The sequence below is a fragment of the Dromaius novaehollandiae genome, chromosome 1 (assembly GCF_036370855.1).
Source record: "Dromaius novaehollandiae isolate bDroNov1 chromosome 1, bDroNov1.hap1, whole genome shotgun sequence".
In the NCBI taxonomy this organism is placed as follows: domain Eukaryota; kingdom Metazoa; phylum Chordata; class Aves; order Casuariiformes; family Dromaiidae; genus Dromaius; species Dromaius novaehollandiae.
In genome coordinates, this window is record NC_088098.1 from 22546671 (window position 1) to 22566948 (window position 20278).

The following is a 20278-nucleotide window of genomic DNA, read 5'->3' on the forward strand; positions in this document are numbered from 1 at the left end:
TTTTTTTTCCCTCTATTCAATTAGGAGAAAAATATTCACCCAGATTTTAATACAAAAAATGCTTTCCTGCAGAGGCCACTGGAAAATATGATGTCTACAGAGACCATTGTAATATAATGATAATGCCTCAAGAGAAAATTGGCACATTAATTTAAATTCTGGGGTGACCTGTTCAATAGTTTCTGTGCCTTTTGTTCTGAGAAAGAGATTGCCATTTTTTGAGATGGACAATGCAATTAGGAAAAAGCACCTCGAGGAAAGGCATTTGAAAATGGAATACAGAACAGTTAAACAACATTAGAATTTTATACAGAACAGACTCTCAAATTTGAAAAAGAGAAGAAAAAAAAAAGAATTCACAGCTCTAACATCATGGCCAGTCCACTCTGCTCTTCTGGAACACAGCATCGGGAACAAACAAGAATTCAAAGTCTGTGTGCAGCTATATGGCTACAATCTCACTGGGATCACGGAGACATGGTGGGATAGTTCACACAACTGGAACGCTGTGATGCATGGATGGATACAGGCTCTTTAGGAAGAACGGGCTGGGATGGGCAGAGGAAGAGTTGCCCTTTATGTGAGAGACTGCATGGAGTTCTGCCTGGGGACAGGAAAAGACTCAGTTGAAGGATTATGGATTAGGATTAGCAAGGACACCAACACAGGCAATGATGTGGTGGGTATCTGCTGGAGACCACCAATCAGGAAGAAGTAGATGAGAACTTCTTCAGAAACTGGAGGAAGCCTCACTTTCACATGAGCCCCGGTCCTCACGGGGTACTTCAACCACCCTGATGTCTGCTGGAAGGGCAACACAGCAGGACACACGCAATCCAGAAGGTTTCTGGAGTGCATTGATACCAACTTCCTGATTTAGGTGATGGAGGAGCCAACAAGGAGAGGTTCTCTGCTGGACCTCATACTTGCAAACAAGGAAGAACTAGTTGGGACTGTGAAGATCTGAGGTAGCCAGCCTTGGCTCTAGTGGCTACGAGATGGTGGAGTTCAGGATCCTACAAGAAAGGAGCAGGGCAAAAATCAGGATCATAATCATGGACTTCAGGAGAGCGACTTTGGCCAGTTCAGGGAACTGCTTGGAAGAATCCCACAGGATACAGTGCTGGGAGAAGAGGAATATAAAACAAGAGAGCTGGCTGATATTCAAGGGTCCTCTCCTCCAAGGTCAAGAATGGTCCTCCCAGTGAATAGGAAATCAAGCACAGATCTGCATGGATGAACAAAGAGCTCCTGACAAAACTCAAACATAAGAAGGGAGAGTACAAGAGGTGGAAGCAGGTACTGCCTCTGACCCTAGTGGGGTTAGGATAGCCAGAGCCCATCTGGAATTGAAGCTGGTAAGGGATGTGAAAGGCTTCTACAAGTACATAAGCAGCAAAAGGAAGACTAGAGAAAATGTGGGCCCACTGCTAAACAGGGCAGGGGCCCTGGTGATAAAGGACACAGAAAGGGCAGAGGTACTGAGTGCTGCCTTCACCTCAGCCTTCACTGGTAAGACTGGCCCTCAGGAATCCCAGGCCCCAGAGACCAAAGAGAGAAGGCTGGAGCAAGGAAGACTTACCCTTGGTGGAGGAGGATCAGGTCTGGGAAAACTTAAACAAATTGCATATACACAACTCCACGGCACCTGATGGGATGCACCCACAAGTGCTGGAGGGGCCGGCTGATGTCATTGTGAGGCCATTCTCAATCATCTTTGAAAGGTGATGGCAATCAGGAGAGGTTTCTGAGTTGGAAGAGACCAAATGCCACTCCTAACTTCAAGAAAGCAAGAAGACAGATCCAGGAAACTGCAGGCTGGTCAGCCTCACCTCAGTCCCTGAGAAGATGATGGAGCAGCTCATCCTGGACACCATTTCCAGACACATGAAGGACAAGAAGGAGAACAAGTATAGTCAGCACAGATCATAAAGGGAAAACCCTGCTTCACCACCCCGAAAACCTTACACAGTGAGATGACTGGCTCAGTGGAAGACGGGAGAGCTGCAGACATTGTTTATCTTTAGTTTAGCAAGGGTTTTAACGCTGTGTCCCATGACACCCTCATAGACAAACTAATGAAGTATGGGCTACATAAGTGGACAGCGAGGTGGAGTCAAAACTGGCCACTGACCTGCCAGGTTTAGAGGGTTGTGATCAGTGGCACAAAGTCCAGCTGGAGGACAGTGATTAGTGGTGTCCCCCAAGGGTTGATTCTTGGGCCAATACTGTTTTATCACCTGGACGATGGGACTGAGTACACCCTCACCAAGTTTGCAGATGCTACCAGACTGGGAGGAGTGGCTGATACACCAGACAGTTGCATCGCCATTCAGAGCGACCTCGACAGGCTGGAGAAATGGGCAGAGAGGAACCTCATGAAGTTCAATAAAGGGAAATGCCAAGTCCTGCACCTGGGGAAGAATAGCCTCATGCACTTGGCTGGGAGCCAAGTAACTGAAAAGCACCTTTGAAGAGAAGGACCTCAGCATCCTAGTGGACAGCAAGTTCAATATGAACCAGCAATGAACCCTTGCAGCAGAGAAGTCCCACAGTATCCTGAGCTGTATCAGCAACAGCGTTGCCAGTGGGTCAAGAGAGGGGAGGCTTGCATCTGGAGTGTTGTGTCCCGCTCACCAGGACAGAGGACATTGACCTACTGGGGTGAGTGCAGCAAAAAGCCATCAAGATGATTAGGGGCTTGAAGCATCGGAAAGGCTGTGAGAGCTGGGATTATTTAGTTTAGAGAAGAGAACCCTCCAGTGGGAGCTTATCAGTGTGTCTAATTAGGAGGTGAGAAGAAGATGGAGTTAGATTCTTAGTGGTGTCCAGAGAAAGCAATAAGCACAAATTGAAACACAGGAAATTCTATCTGAACACAAGAAAACAGTTTACACTGTGAGCTTGGATAAACACTGGAACAGGTTGCCCAGGGAGGCTGGGGAGTCTCCATCCCTGAAGACATTCAAAACCAACCTGGACACGGTCCTGGGCAACCTGATCTTAGCTTACCCTGCTTGAGCAAGGGGGGCAGATCCAACAATCTCTAGTTGTCCCATCCAACCTCAACTCTTCTCTGATTCTCTAATTCTGTGACTGGGACTCAACTCATAAGCTAAGATACTTTTGATGTGTGCATGTAGATTTCTGCATGTGAGCTAGTGTTGAAGCTTCTATTGCAGTCAACACAGTCAATGGAGTCTAGACAATGATTTAGCTCACCTGGAAGCAGACACATACATTTGATCATCTCACTTGGGGGCATATTTAGACATCTCTGAATTCTTTACTCTTTATCTTCAAGTATGTGATTCAGGAGGAACAGATAAAATAAATGCAAACTATATATGAGGTAAGAAAAAAGAAATTTGTTAGGCAGAAAAGAAAATCAGACAAGATGAACTTCTACTAGTAAAATTCCTGTAAGAATAACTGCCATCAGAAAAACTTTTTTAGTCAACTGCCTATCTAAGACAATGAGGATAAAGGTTTGTGTTCATCCACAAAACTCATTTACACGTCACATGATTGCTGTTTAATAAGCCATTTGCTTCCAAGAAACAGTTCTGAATATGCATAAAGTCACTCATGCAGTACATCCATGCCTACAAAGCTGCAACGTGTTCTTAACTGGAATTAAAACCTCAAGATAACTGGAATTAAAACCTCAAGATAAATTCTACTCTCAGTCCTTCTTCCAGGATTTTCAGTGTATTGACATTCATGTCTCATATCAGAAAACTTTTAAATGCAAATTCTTTAGCTAATGGTGATCATATATGGGAGGAGCTTAAGAAAATGTGAGCCTTCACCGGGAGTGGTGGAGTTTAAGGAGGAAAAACAAGCATGCGTAGGAGTGCATATAATAATCATTGTGCCCTTGATACATGGGTCTTAGGTAGTCATTCATTTTATTGATTGTTTGATAGATTCATAATAGGGAACTGAATGTTTCTCTATGTATTTCTTCCTTGTGCCCGTTTATATCAAGTACAACCTTATCCTAATATAGGTAAGCAGAACAAACCCAAAGTATAGGCAGAATTATCTATTTAAAAGTCCTCTATACTAGCATGATAATGAGGAGATGTATTACACGGCACATTTTTCCCGACTATTTTAGAAAACAGATCAACCAACAGACAAAATATTTAGAGCCTAAATAGCACTGTTGTACTAGGCCAAAATTAGTTACATCAGGCTCTGGCTGTCATGTTCTCTGATGTTATTAATGTATGATATCCTTTCAAGGTTGCCAGAAAGCTTTGGTGAGTTAACAAGACTTTGATAAGCTAAGGAAAAAATATGCCAACTTTTTCCCATTTTAACTGTAAGGGAGTCTGAGTGAATTCCCTTCTCCAGTGCTGATTACAGCCAGTTTTTGTGAAGTACTCAGGGAAGGATCCTGTATGTGACTCAATCTCTGTATTAGCAGAGGAGATGCTGTACTCTTTGCTACCCATAATGAGTCCCCTCTCGATAATCTGCTGACAGAATCAGTCTGTCAGAAGTTGGAATCTATTATCTTATTGTTTTACTGATGATGAAACTATGCTTCAATAAATAGAACACTATCTTTGCTTTTTACACTATATTGCTGTATAGCAATGCATGTATTACAGGCATCTCTGTTGTATTGATAATACTTCATGGAGTTTGGTTTAAACCCTTACAGTTTGAGATAATGAAAATAAATAGCTGTTGTCCCAGTCAGTATCTTACTGGAGGTGTTCATACACAAGCTTGATGTAAAGTCCTCTCAGGTCAAATCCAAGTCTCTAATTGATTTCAATGGGCTTTGAAGCAAGTGAATAGCACTAAATCCTGCAAGGCATTCAGCACTCCCCAGTGCTGTAGCATTTATTCATCTTCCATTGAAATGCTTATTAAGTTTAAGTGTTTTGAAGCTCACATAAGTTCTCAGCACCTTTTAGATTATGACCTTTGATTATATAAATAACCGAACAAAATGGAGATGTAAGAAATAACCATGAGTTTAAAGCAGCTGTTTTCCTATTTGCTCATTTTTCAGACTCTATAATATTCTTGGAACCTCTGACCTTTTGATACTGTAAAGAATATCTCTCTTTTCATCCACTGCTGGCAGTTCTTTTAAAGAATTTTGAAAAAAAAATATAAAACAGCTTATTTCTCTAATGTAAACCTGATCCGACTCACGTTATGTTGTTTCTATTAACTGAGAACATAAGAGTGGTCATTCAGGGTCAGACCAAAGATCCACTTAGCCCAATGCTCTACTTCTGTCAGTGGCAAGAAATAAATCGCAAGGGAGAGACATAAGAAAAAGCAAGAATATAGTGATGCTTCCCTTGGTATACCCTCTCAGCTTTCGGCAGTCCACAGCTTAAGGACTTCCCAAGCCAGATGCTGTTTCTTTTGTGTTTAATAGCCATTGGTGGATATTTTGCCATTAATATTTCTAATTGATTTTTGTCAGAAGAAAAATAATGGAGCATAAATGGCTGGAAAGTGATTTTTCATCATAAGATGAAATGTTTCTCCCACGTCACTGTTTCTTAAAAAATTTTCCATTCCACATATGAATGAAAAGTCAAAATTACCTTGAAGTGAAAGCCCCAAAGCAATTCAGATCAAAAAATCTAAATGTGTCATTTCTTTTAAAATTTCTGATCTCCATTTCTAAACAAAAATGAATAAAGAATAAGCAGTTTTCATGCAACAAATTTTGAAAACAGGAAATTCATAAATTATACTTATCAATTACAAATTGCTTTTGTTAAAGTGGCACTTATGGAAAACAAAAAGTTCAAAAATTTCTGAATATTTTTTCTATTACTTTCTATGGCAAGAGCTATTGATGCTTTATTGTGAAACTTCCAGAAGTAATATGAAATTTCACTTGGAAAAAGTTCTGGAAGAACTTTTAGAACTTCTAGAAAGAAAAGCTGAGAACAGAGATATTGCTCTTCTACCTTACACCATAAACTTGCCACTATCAGGCTACTCTCCTGAAAGATAAGCAATTCAAATTGATAACACTGTTTGTCTTTATCAATTTCTTAATTTTTAACAAATGTGTTAGTTAAATAATTTCTCTGCAGACATGTTGTATGAGTCCTGTTCTCACTTTGTGTCTTAAGACAGTGGAAAAGAGGTTGGTGATTAAAAATATGACTTGAAGTCTCAGAATTTTGTAAATAAATTTCTCTTCATACAAGAACTTCTTCCAAAGACAACTTAGAATTAGAAAAGAAGCTTAAGAAAGAGCCTACATTCTCTCTTAGCATCATCTGTCCTCAAGTAAAAGGCATTTTCTGGGACAGCAAATGGGAGGAGTATTTAATATATTTTTTTAATTAAATCAAAATTAGTTTCCCCAAATGTCATTCAAAGGGGAAGCAAACTTTCTGTAGTGATGCAGGATAGTACTCTTGATTTAGAGCTTGTTTGGAATTAATGATAAAGCTGCCCAGGTGAGAACACACTTAATCAACAGAAGTTACTAACAAAGATATTAAAAAAGCCTAGAGACCATGAAAATTTTAAAAAATATATATTATTTCACCTGCAGTTTACTCATCTCTTTTCATAAAAAAGGTTAATATGCCATTTAAGGCATAAAGGATCATAATTTGATGACATCTTACACAAAAGTAGAACATTGAACGAAATGTGGTTGTTTGTTTCACACTGGTATAGAACTGTACTAGCTAGCAAATTTGAGATTTACTGCTCTGAAAAAGCAGAACATGGAGACAAATTAAATCAGTAAAACCAAATCACTGTCAATAACAGGATTTCATACCAAATTACAAAATTTCCTCACCAGAGATATTAGTGTGATTTGCAGAAAAGTGGACAAAGTTCAGAAGGAAAATGAGCAAGATATATCTTCTGAAGCAATCTTGACCATAATATTCTCTTATGGCCCTCAAGATTCTGCAGAGCTCCAGTCTGGAGGTAACTTTAAGTAAAATTAAAATTGTAAATTTTTAATTGAATTAAATATGAAAATGAATACTGCAATAAGGAGAGTGTCTCTACTGAAATTCAATTTATTTCAGTATGCCTCTAAAATTTTCAGTCTGCTTCAGAGGTGTGCACTGGCAACACAAAACTGCAATCTAGAGGTTTGGCACCTCTTGAAAGACACTTGGAATTATGGCATGTGGGAACATGCTTGACAACTTACCTTTATGGGACAAGCATAGGTGTTTGGAGGCACTTTAAAAATGGATAATGATGAAATAGTTAACAAGATCAGCATATGAATCAGTTTTTAGACTTCCCATTCAGAAGAACCAGAATAGTTTACATCTCTTGAAAGTTATGGTTTTCAAGCTCCCCATATGTTACTTGAAAAGTATTGCTATTTGGACAATGACTTCTTTCCTGTAGAAAATGTTGGTGGATATTTAATTGAATGTTTCTTTCAGTTTTCTGGAAGTTTCTATTAAAAGAGGAAAACTCCTTATTGTTTTTTTCCAAATTGAGAAATCTTTTGTTGTTGGTGGTGTTTGAGAAAGGCCAAAAAATTGGCAAAACAAGTGATGTTGGGGGAAATGCAAAACAAGGATATTTGAGTTTAAATGAAGCAGACACATTACTTTTTGGATAAAGGAGAAATTCTCATCAAATCCCAAGGATGTATTCTGCCATGATCTTTGACAGGAATATGTTAAGTGCCTTTCAGAGTTATATATCCTCTAGCAAGGTGACTAGATTAAGCTGGCTAGACACTGAGGTTGGGATTTATCTTATCCAGTTCATCTGGAATTTAAATATTTAAGTCTGTGCTGATCATAATAAATTTCCTTTGTACTCAGTGAAGAGAAATGAACACCTCCAGATGCCTGCTTCTCTTCATTGCCTCCTAAGTGAGGCAAGGATGACTAGCTCAGAAGTATTTAACTTTTGGAAGAGTAAGTTAGGGTCTATAAATATCTCCCAGAGATGGTAAGCAACTGGCAGAGAAATAACGTGGAGTTCCACCTCCAGATTCTTATATAATAATTCATTTCTATGGTGTGTCCTGATTGTCTCCTTTATAAAAAGGATGTCCTACTTATCTCCTTTAAAACAGTTGTATGTCCTGATTGTCTTTTTTAAAAGCCCCCATACCTAAGGTACAGTCTATAAATTCTGTAGCTTTATCCTTGCACACAAACATATGGAATTGGAAAAGGACCATTTACAGACAGTAGGTAAGGCTTGTTTAAGGAAACCTTTCTATTGTATTTGGATTTGTTTGCTCTGAAAACAAAGGGACTTTTTAGTACAGCTAGTAAGCTGACAACTAGATATTAGAAAGTATATTACAGCAGAGGATATACACATTGACACTAAGATGAAAGAACTTGTTTTCCTTCTTTTTATGTAAGTGCATTTCAAATCCTCTTACTTGGATCCAAATCCATTGCCCAATCCATCCTCCAATCTAGCACCAACACCATCTAGCACTTTTCGCTGTTTATGTTTCATTTGTTTGCAAAGCTGTAACAAATAATATATGCTAAATGTGGTGGCTACCACACCGGGAATTTGGGAAAGGTTGCATGCGTTCATCTAGCGGCAGAAAAGTGCATATACCACAAGCTCTTTCCTACTGCATGGCCAAACCCGCTGTAAATCCACTCAGTGTATCACTGCCTAACAGACCTCACACTGTATTCCTGAGTCAGAAGAGGGCTTGGGGAAGCTGGTAACCAGGGAGAGGCAGCTACATCCAAAGCAATTTGTGCAGTTCACTTTCAGACACTCTTTCCTGTCTGGTCCTAGACACCTAAGACAAAACTGATTCCTATCTCTGTCTTCTGCAACTACATTTTTATCTTACACAAGTGCATTGCTGCACAAAGGTGCCTTTTAAAATCATCAGTCGCATGTGCCAGACACTGCTAGTCAGATGATTTGTGACCTGCAGCTGTGCCTGTGCCCCGGAGGAGGGGAAAGGCTGTCCCAACTCTGCCAGTCCAGCAGGAGGCTGAACCATGCTGCAAGGCACACTGCTGTGACTCAGAAACATTGCCCCTCCCATGAATGATGTAATAAAAGTCTGGAAGTTGGAAGGAAATAAACGATATGTTAAATAAATGATTATGGCAATGGTAACATGTTCCTGGTTGCAGTTTTTCAATGGCTACCATTTCCTTAATGATCTGACTACATACGGTACCTTCTCCCATAGGGTGAAGGGGTAACCCCAAAGGACAAGAATTGCCAGAAATAGCACCTGGTCCACAAGTGTAGCATACATATCACAGATTACACATTTTTAGAAAGGAGCTTTCCCCATAATATTTGCCTCTAAGCTCAGTGCCTTTTGACACAAGTTAACATCCAGGTCAGTTACTGTGTTCACATGCAAATTAGATAAAAACTTTGTCTTCCTTTTCACTTGGAAAATAAAAAATACTCACTTTGTCAAATCATGAAACCAATCTGAGCATAGATTTGCTCTAAGCTATCTGTCTGTGGGGAAGCTTCAGTTTGTATCTTTTAAAGTTTGTTATCCAGATGCAAAAAAAAGAGATAATACTATTGATGTTAACTAAATTCTTTATCACAATAGATTTTACAATGGGAACATTTAAACTTATATTTTGTATAAACAAGTATATATCAAATAAACACTAGAACAGCAAAAATGCCTTTTATAAATCAGATATTATAAACATCTTTAGCTTTTCTAGCTCTCATCAGGTTTATATCCTCTGCTTGCCTAGTTCTGCTCATCCCTAGTCCTTGATACTCATGTCTCAAAACGGATTTGGTTAACTGATGTAAACAAGTAAATCAATAAACCAAGCCAACAAAAAAGCTTAGAAAGGCTAAAAATTCTCAGTTCTTTAAGCAATCCAAAATACCTAGATATGTAAATTAAGAAGTTAAAAAGAGTTGTTACTAAACATTTTTTTGGTATTGCTGTACTTTCAATAGAAAGGTCACAATTCTTAACCTGCCATTTGCTATTGATGAAGAGATTAGATATCCTAAAATGAAAAGTATACCCTCTTCTCAGTCACATTTGGAAAGCCTCTTCCACTGCTCTGCTTTTCATTCCTGTATGGGAAGCTTGAGAGTTTGGGGACCAGCATGTTGCAACTGTAATCCACCATGCCAAAGAGCATCAATTTTGTTCCTAAGCAACCCTGCACAGCGCAGTAGTTGCTGTCCATAGCTGATAAGGATGTTCAGGGAATTGTTAACTGGCTGCAAGTGGGAAAGATGAAAGTTGCAGAAACTGAAAGTAAAGCCACTATCACAGTAATAAAATTCCTCTTTTTGGTTAAAAAAGGGGAAGATCAACAGCAACAATAAAAAGTTAAGGACCTCTGTCACATTACACGTTCTCATACAGAAAAGTATTTTGACTCATCTTACTAAAAGAAGGCAAGTGCGCTAGGATGTTGACATTTTCAGGATGTGAGCTATTACATAATGTTATGTTATGTCCTTGACAACCTGGCAGTCTGACTCTCAGCCACTTACAAAGAATGCTTGGATGGCCAAGCTAGCAAGTGATAACTTGAAAGACTGTTTCACATATATCAGCCAATATATTTTGAAAATCTGCCAATACAACAAGAAAAACAAGTTTCTAAATGTGCATTTTGAATTAAGAAAAGGTTGGTTTTGTGCTTCAAAATAACTTGTTTCAAAGTAATTATTAATAAAGGCATTGCAATGTATTATAATATTAGATCATTATTAGCACTTTTACAAAGCTGTACAGTTATTTTGTATCCAAGGTGATTTAAAAATATAGTGCAATATACTTACTTTATTTTAATTTACTAAAGCACTCAGTCTGATTAAATAAATTCCTAGAAGGTTATGTTGTCTATCACAGCAGGAGAAGAATTATGTCTCTAAGGAAACTGAGTCTCTAATAATCAAGCAGCCAAACTATTTATGCATATACTTAAGGACAGTTTTTTATAATATTTTTGTTTTAATGTTCAGATAATTTTATTTTAGATTATATGCTGAAAAAATTATACAAACATTCTGAGTATTGTGAGTTCTGCTCTGCATGTTAGTTTTTGATGTGGCTTTACTGCAAGTGATTGATAGTACAAAGTTGAACTAGGGACCATCTGATTAAGATTCAACTCACAAATAGCAGTGCCTTCTCAAGGAGAAAGACCTGTGACACAAGATGCTTACTTCAAGAAAATAACTTTTAAGACAAAGAATGAGGAAAAGTTAGGGAAACAAGTTGTAAGAAGGTTTCACTTAGAAACACAGAAGTCAAAAAGCAATTATCAGAGCTAAAGATGAGGCTTATAAAGATCATACTACTACAAAAGTAAGCAGACTGCACCTCAAACCTTCTACTTAATCTACAGACCATATATATAAAAGATTCAAGTAAAGACAAAATAAAAATACTTGATAGCACATCAGAGCAGGGGATAAATTTGAAGTGGTCAAAACTGAGTCTCAGAATTTACCTTCTCTCTGTCATCCTGCAGATGTAAGATGTTGTCAGCTTATTTTATTTCCACAGAATTTATAAGTTTTGCTGTTCAGGAATAGAGCTCCCTTTTCCAGATTATTTTGCACACTAGCACTGTTTTGAATACGGTATTCATTGATTCATACGGGTTTAATATTGTAAATTTTTCTTCTTGGTCAGAGACACAATGATGTAAGTTAAGCACAGATTTTCAGTTTCACTCAGTTTGAACCTCTTGTATTCAATCACTGAAGCCAGGCCTTTAACATAATCACAATATCAGCTGAGGAACAGATGACTGATAGGCCATAATTTACGGATCAAGTACCAGTCATAATTATTCTCTGGGTTGCTTTGTTCTGCTGTACTAAATCAGCATGTTTCTTTGTTACATTCTGGTCCACACCAATCTCATTGTTATTATTCTTGATTCACAATAACTGCAAGAAAACAAAATTCCACCTGTTTCCACCAAAGGACCAAATAAATTAAATTCTAAGTCTAAATATCTTTTTGCTAAGCATCACCTTCATACTCTCTCTAACTGCAGTAAGAAAATTCATGCTCAAGAAAAATGTGTGAAATAAACTAACTTCTCTCCCTCTAAGATATCTTCAGGATTTTTTTTTTTTTTTGGAAAGGAAAGCTGGTCCCCAGTGCAGAGAACTCAATATGAATATAATGACCCTGTATTGTGTCAAGCCAGGAATAGCCCAATACAGTTTGAGTATATTTTTATTAAAGAATAAAATATTTTTTCACTGCCATCAAAATGACCCTTATTTTTCAATATTTCAAATACTCCCTGGAGCTTTTCTTGAATATCTAGTAGTGAACTTTGAAGGTGATTACATTACATTTTGTCCCTCCCCGTTACATAGTATTCTCACTGTTCGGACTAAAAGTCTCTGCTTTGAAGAGAAAATAGAGCAAAACATCAAATATTCACTAGGTTGTATACAAGGATATAAAAATAGAAAAATGCTGTTTGAAAAGGTTTGAAAGTATGAGCCAACATGTGGGTAAAAACACAGAAAGAAAACTCCAGCTCTGTTAATCTTTACTCTTGTAATATTCTTATATTCACCATGAGAGTATTTTTAAGCATGTAATTAAATTGTTCATGAAATCAAGGTTTCTAAGTTTCTGTTCTCTTCTTAGATTTTATTTAACTCTTGATTTTTTTAATACTGTTCTGAAGAGACAGTTGTTTCTAAAATAGCATGCAGAGACCATAAGAAACTAGAGGCATTCATAATGGTCAGAGAAGGAAAACAAAACAGTGTGTATTGCAGCTGGGGGAAAAGTGATGCTGTGGAAATTTTATGGTGCTCACAAGGAGAAAATCTATCAAGCAAAGGTCAGAAAAGCAACCGTTTGAGTAAATTCAGGCCAACTGAATGACAGTGATGATGAATGAAAGATTTGATCTAGTTATGAAAGATGAATGAGGAATATGGAACAAAGAAGCAGAAGGAAGTAAAGACACAAGAGTCTTAATATGAATGTTAAACTTGTCCAGAACAGGGGAGGAGAGGAGGCAAGTCAGCAGTCAAATCCCAAAACAAGAGGACTACAGAAGGTGGTGGTTTGAAAGGAAAATGAAGAAAACAAATCGATGGAATACACTTTAGGGATGTAATAAGAATGGAAAAGCAGTGATAACAGGAGAGAATGGAATGTGCAGGAAAATGAAGTCCATTGTCTTATTCCCCGTTCACTATCTGAGGCTTTCTATTGTCACATCCAGTCACCTGTTTGATTATGAAGTCTTCTGTAGAGGGCATTTGATACATGTTCCTCATGATTCCTCATACATTATAGGCTACATGAACAAATAATGAAAATGAATGGCTGCTTTATCTTTTCTGGAAGATACACGTCTAGTTTATATAACTAAAGCAAATCAGCAAACAGTCTTCTGCCTAATGTTCCCTCCATAAGGTATTATGTTCATCTATGAATGTATTATATGACCTAACAAAGCTACCCAATGTAAAGCCTATAAATATAGAGGTTTAATATGGCAGTTTGCTTTCTTTTGAACTTGTCACAAAACATCACTGTGTTCCTTATTTAAGGCACAATATCTTTATAAAATATAAGCTACTGTAGAGCTCTGCCTGATTTAGGAACAAACGTTAGCATCAAAACTTTACCAGTTACTTGAACTCATTTGCTGGCTACTGACAGGGAGAAGGAAAGTTACTAGATTATCATGTTATGAGGTGACAGCAGAAAGTGACATAACTGTGTCATTATGGGTTTGGATGTTCACAAGCCCCCATGTAAATCTGTCAGTCCCAATTCAATAGACCTGAGCTTTATTTCTCTGCCAGATTTTACATTACCCTGTTTCTTGACTTTTATGTTCTTAACTTCTCTGCTTCTCATTGTTATTTTGGATCTCCACATACTGCTTTGTGACCTCTTTCTATTTTATTCTCTTGTTCCACCTCTCCATCTTACTTTTTATTTTGATATAATTAATACTGATAAAATATCAATATGAAATTTGAAATCAGACACCTCAGTTTCAGGATGATGGCATGCTGTTGTTCTAGAGTCTTCTCTTTCTTTCTTTCTTTCTCTCTTTCTTTCTTTTTATAACATCTCTATGTACAATTATGTATCACTTGAGTTGAGCAGTCAAGAATAGTTAATAGCTGGGATGTCCTTGGAGGCTAAAATGTAGCAAAATTTGAAGTCACTGGCACTCTGCAGAGAAAAATGTAATCTATGTTTTTTAAAGACGCTTTAATTGCTCAGCAATCATGCAGAACTGAGAAATATAGCTCTGCTTCCAAGATAATAAGTCCCCAAATTGCAAAGGTTGCTACTCAATACCCTTGCTATCTAGAAAAATGTGAGAATGACACCCAGACTCAAAAAACTCAAATAGTTAGTCTATTATTCATAGTATAGTCTATTAGTTTTCATGTATGTTTATAATATTGCAGATAACCTTCTGTGTGCTATTATCATTTGAAAAATAAGAGATTTCAGCTAACTTTGTCCCTAAAAGAAAAAAAGTTGTTCATATAGAGCCCAATTTTATAGCCCTTGTCCAGCAAAAACTAAAATTAAAAATAAATGGGAGTTCTACAACAGTAAATGATGACAGAATCTGACATAGACGTGAAGGTAGCAGTACTAGTTACAATCATCTTTCACTGACCCTTGCTGCTTTTTCTTGGAATGTCCCTCTCTTTTTCTGTAATTATTCCATCAACTAAAGAGAGTTCACATCTTTTATTACATTAATTCAAATAAAATTATCTGTATTTATTTAACATTTAAGTATAATCTTTACATAGTTATCAGAATATTATTAAAAGGATATCATCTATCTAATGTATTGATTAAAAATTTCCCAGCAAATTATGATGTTTGTGATACCTGAACTTGTAATCATATATGAACTTGTAAGGCTGAAACTTTGTATCTCTGTGAAACTTGCTGGAAACTTGCTTTGTGCAAACTACCTCCAAAACTGAGTCAAACATGCATTCTTTTTAACCCCTTTTCTTCCCCTAGGGACCTAAATATTGTATGCCTGTGTACTTGAAAATAGGTTCTTGGGCTCTATTCAGAGAGATTTTCAATTATATTCATATCTTATCAATACTTTTAAAATTGTACTCAGTATAATGTCTCAAAACATGTAACTATGGTATAATATTCATTTTTTATGAAAGAAAAAAAACAAGTCATATCAATGCCAAATCGATACCACCTCTGTGTCATATTCCACTGCAAGCTGGCTATACTACTTAATACGATGGTTCAGTACCATGGACAAGTACCGCCAACACCTAACGTCCCTAGTCGTGAAATCGACTTACTCAGAGTACCTTTCATTACAAAAAATGCAGGCCAGTTCCTGCTTTTTAATAATAAGATTACACATTATAAACATTTGTAAATTCTTATGACTTAACTTGCTGAAATCATCACAGTTCATGGTCTTCATCTTCATGAGAGTGAAAAGTTTTGTCTGTTAATACCTGTAATTATTAAATAGCTAGAAAATTTATAAGGAATCAACAAATTTTCAGTTTCATAGCTGATACTATAAAGTCCAAAATTAAGAATAGGGCAACAAATTGTCTTCTCAAATGAGCCAACCGTTCTAAATCCCTCTTAGCATTACAGACAAATACATTGTACAACCTGGTGTACAGAACTAGCTGCTACAATATGACTCTAGTATCAGTAAGAGACCTGTTACCTTTATAAAACAATACTATCTACTACCTCCCATCTTTCCACTAAACTCTATTGGAGTTTAGTGTCAACAATGGCATCTTTTAACTCCTAATTCTCTGGAAGAATTTATGTTTTAAGATATTTACTTGAACTGTCGTATAAGTGTCTCACACTTTCTCAAACCTTTTTCCACACTGTGTCACAGCTAAGCATAGCTTGACACATGCTGTTTACTTGGGGCCAAGTTGCAGTCCTGTGGAAATCAAAGACAATTTGTTCAACGTCTTAAATAACATAAGGAATTGTTTGTTTCTTTGTTTTTTTCCTGTGAAGATTAGGATTTATTTTTTTTTATTATTTTTGTGAAAACAAATCACTTTATAGTACCCGAATCCATACCAAAGTGCCCACTGATACATCAATCCAAACAAAATGGCAGATCCACATACTTCTATTCATACTCAAATTAAAATATTTTTTCTCATAATTATCACTATTTTAGCAATACTGTAACAAGTCCTGTCAGAGATCATATTATTCTACTAGAAATCCACTGGTAACTCACAGATATTTAGAAAATCTTCCTATTTCATTATCCAAACCAAATAAACTGTCAGAGAAAATGGCAAAGAACTGAAACATAGTTTTAAGAATTACATTTGTTTTGGTTTTTCAATTTAGCTCCAGCTTTTTTTTCAGGTTATTTTAACTTTAGCAACACCTTTAAGTCACTTACACATGTAAAACATTTTAAAAGGAGTGCTGAGTTGTACTCATAAAGCTGAGGAACAAAAACTTACCCTCTCATTTTTTTTCTATTAATATTTTTGAAATTGAACATTTTCCGTTCCTGGCAATACACTTGTTGAAATGTTGGCTATAACCAAACACCAGCTGCACTTACCCCAGTGTTGTCATGGTGACAATGGTGTACCAGAAGGCTGCAGGGATGCTGGTGAACTTGCTGGCTGATGAACCTTTCTCTGCATAGTACATGACTGTGGCAAAGATAATGATGGCCATGGTGAGTGAGAAGAGGAGAAAGCCTAACTCCGAGGCGCAACTTTTCAGGGTGTAGCCCAGGATGCGCAGCCCCTGTGAGTGGCGGGAAAATTTAAAGATCCTGAAGACACGAAAGACTCGCAGTGTCACAAAAGCCCCACTGACATCCTCGTTATCTGTCATCACCAGGCCAATGTAATATGGCATGATGGCAACCACATCAATGATGCTCATGACACTGCGCACAAATTTGTAACGACTAGGGGCTGCCAGCAGGCGTAACAGATATTCAACCGTGAAGATCATGACACAGGCAGTATCCAGACAGAAGAAAGCCACAGCATAGCGCTCTCCACAGGGCAGCTCCTTGATGCGGCCTGGGCTTACCCCACAGGGCACTGTCTCCACAACATTGGCAATAACAGAGACAGCAATGAAGAAACCAGTGACATAGTAGAAGACCAGAGCCAATGTACTGGTGTGTGGGTTTTCAAAGGCCCGCCACATCCTCTGCCGAGCTGTCATTGAGGGTAGGGAGCTCTCGGCTGCATGATCCTGATCAGCATCGTCCTGTAGACGCTCAGCGTTCTCACGCCGGCGATCCTTGTACTCCTCGTAACAGCAGTCGCCAATGATCTCAGGGATGATGCCAAAGAAGGCCAGCTCCTCATCATAAGCCGAGATGCACTCTTGGCGGGGGTAATGAAGCTTCCCTGTACGGTAGAAGTTGAGAATGTGGCGAAAAATGTCAGGGTCCCGATCAAAAAAGTACTGCTGCGTCTCGGGGTGGTAGAAGAAGTCCCGCTCTGAACTGCCCAGCAGAGTGTCAGGGTAGCGCTCTAAGGTGTCCAGCCACGTCTGGAACTGGATGCCACTCACATTCAGCACAATCAGAGAGTCCTGGCTTCGCTTCCTCTCCTGCCGTGGAGCAGCTGGCATGGGACCTGTGGCCACTGGCATCCATCCTATGGCAGCTGCCCTGGCAAAAGGTAACCATGCTGCCACTCCTGCTGCCATGGTCCTGAATGGCTGCTACAGCTGAGAGAGTCAATCTAGAGCCAGTCCTGGTATGGCCACTAAAATACAAAGGAAAAAGAAAAATACAAATGCTCATACATTTCTGAGGCAACAGAATTTCAGAACACTGTTGTGATTCAGTATTAACTAGGCTGCCTTCTTATTTCCTACCGTTTCTCGTGCTAGACTGTCTTTTCCAGGGGCTGATCAGCCAGTTAGGGCAATAAACCAGGACACCGGGAAATCAACATATTCAAAGCACCTACTACTCCCTAGCAGCCGGATCCTTTGGAGAAGAGGTCCATACGGGGCCCCTCGGTGCAAGCGACGGCTCCGAGCGCTAAGCCCGGCAGCTGGCTAGCAGCCCTGGTGCATTGGTGCAGCCACCTGGAAGGAGATTTTCTTCCACGCGCGACGCAGCCTGGCCCCGCGCCCCTCCTCCGCTCGCTCCCGCCCGCTGCCGGAGCCTGGCCGCGGCGGCCGGCGGAGCCCTCCCGGGCGGGCTGCAGCGGGGCCGCCGGGCGCCGCCCGCTCGCCGAGGCAGGGCGCAGGGGATGGGCCGGGCGGGCCGCTCCCGCCCCCGGCCGCAGCCCTGGAGCGGCAGCGGGACGAATCCGCTCCCTGACCTTGGTCGCTGCCCCCCGGGGGCTCCTCCCGACCCGCGTTTGGGGCCGGGGGAGCCGGCGGGACAGGGGGAGGAGCTCCGGGAGGCAGCATTAAACTTTAAGGCAAGTTTTCCTTGTAGGAAATGCGTTGAAGGGCAGAGGGGCGCAGGGGAGGGGGCGCCTGGAGCGAGGAGAGGAGGGAGCGACCCGGAGCGCGAAGCGGGCGGGGGGCGAGTCCCTGCCGGCACGGGGCGCCTGGGCTGGGGCATGGACCGATCCGGAGCGGGGAGAGCGCCGAGCAGGGCCCCGCTGAGCGGGGGAGCGGAGGCTCCGGAGGCCCCCCAGAGGCTGGCGTGCGGGGGACGCGGGGCATCCTCGGGAGCGGCCGAATAGGCGGCGCAGGGCGAAGGCGGGAGCGTCTCGCGGTGGAGCGGGAGCGGGGCCGGGGCTGCCCGGAGCCGGGGGAGGCCGGGGCGGGCGCGGGGACCGCGGGGAGGCGGGCGCGGGGCAGCGGCGCGGGGCCCCGCCGCAGCCACGGCGGGTGCAGCTCGGCGACCAGCGGCAGAGGGTGCCCCCCTCCCGCCTCCTTCCCCTCGCCCCTTTCCCTGGCTCTGCTCTCGCATCCCTCCGGACGTGCCCAGCCTGCGGCACCTACCTGGGAAAGTCTGACGAGAGCGCTCAGTTGCATAGAGACTTTTAGAAATACAGGCTCTACCGCCGGGAACGGTGGGGAAGTAGTTGCTCCTGAGAAAGCTTGATCGCACCCAAAGGGACATCGATAATAAGGCTTTCCCCCACCCCCCACCCCCTCCGCCGCCGCCGAGCGCCAAGCAACAAGTTCAAGGGGTGGGTGGGGGGAAAAACAACGTAATCGCGCTTGGCAACTCCGCGGAGCACGTCCTTTCGGGGAGCGGATCCTGCGGCGCGGGGCTGCCGTCAGGCGCGGCTGCGGCCGCTGCCCCTGCCCCCGCCGCGGGGCTGCCGCGGAGCTGCGGGCGGCGGCGAGGCCCTGGCGCGGCCGGGGGCGGGGGGGCTCCCGCCGCCTCCCCAGCGGCGGGCGGGCCATGCCGCCTGCCCGCGCGGACCGCGGGCGCGGGCTCGGGGCGCAGGGGCGGGCTGCGGCGGAGGGGGGAGCGGGGCGGCGCGGCGCGGGCGCGCAGGGCATCGCTCCGCGGGCGGAACAAAGGGGCTGCGGCGCTGCGGGCGGCGGCGGCAGCGCTGGCGGGGAGTGCCGGGGTGTGCGTGTGTGCGTGTGCGTGTGCATGTGTGTGTGTGCCTGGATCGCGCGGTCCAACCCCTCCGCCGGCGCTGCCGCGCAGAGAGTTAGCGGTGCTTCGGCTGGGGATCGGGCTGTGGAGGTGGCTTAGGTGAGGAGGTATCTAGGGGGATTTCTCTGAAGTGCTAGCTCCTTTCAAGGGAAAGGGATTGATCTACTCGAGGAGAGAGAGAAAGAAAAAAATCAAATGCCTGGAAGGGAAGTGTTGCGAGGCTTCTCAACACGCGCTCCGAGCCATGCCGGAGTGCTCGCTGCAGTATCCAAACGGCTCTTACCAGCTTTTAGAAAGGCGAGAGCTGGGACGGCTATGCGAGCCCTTTCCTCCTTCCGTCCTTTCCGCTCCCTGGTGAAGCCGTCCCCTTTTTTCCCGTCGCTAGATGGCGTGTGGATGACGAGGAGTGCGGTGCCCGGGCCGGGCCGGGGGGCCGCGCCGGCGCTGGCTGCCCGCGGCCGCGGCTCGCCGCCGCCCGCCGCCGCGCTGCCCTGCGCCCGGCGCCCTCCGCAGCCTCGGCAGCGGCGGATGAGCTCAGAGCAGCGCTGCGCCTTCGGGGGAGAGCGGTGACATAATGCCTCCAGCTCTACGTGCCCCTCTGCGAGCTCTGATGGGCAAAACGAGCTGCTTGTATTTTGTAATTAAAATGCCGAAAACACTCAGGGTCTTCATCGCTGAGCTCGCATCGAGATATCAGACGGTATTACTCCTAATTTGAGTTTGTTTCAGTTTCG

The 20278-nt window shown here is 41.9% G+C and overlaps 1 protein-coding gene across 3 annotated transcripts in view; it reads right to left on the bottom strand.

Annotated features, from left to right (window-relative positions):
* Positions 1-19911, bottom strand: part of KCND2 (potassium voltage-gated channel subfamily D member 2) — a 289882-nt gene extending 269971 nt beyond the window's left edge. Inside the window, exons 1-2 of one of the 3 annotated variants that reach the window (XM_064507111.1) lie at positions 19828-19911; positions 16557-17730 (exon numbers count right to left, since the gene is read on the bottom strand). In XM_064507111.1, the coding sequence (XP_064363181.1) occupies positions 16557-17671 (1115 nt within the window). In that variant the 5' untranslated portion in view covers positions 17672-17730; positions 19828-19911. Of the gene's footprint in view, positions 1-16556; positions 17731-17842; positions 18070-18931; positions 19074-19827 lie in introns of those variants that run through there. The other 2 variants (XM_064507105.1, XM_064507110.1) reach the window with 2 other exon arrangements.
* Positions 19912-20278: the final 367 nt, after the last annotated feature.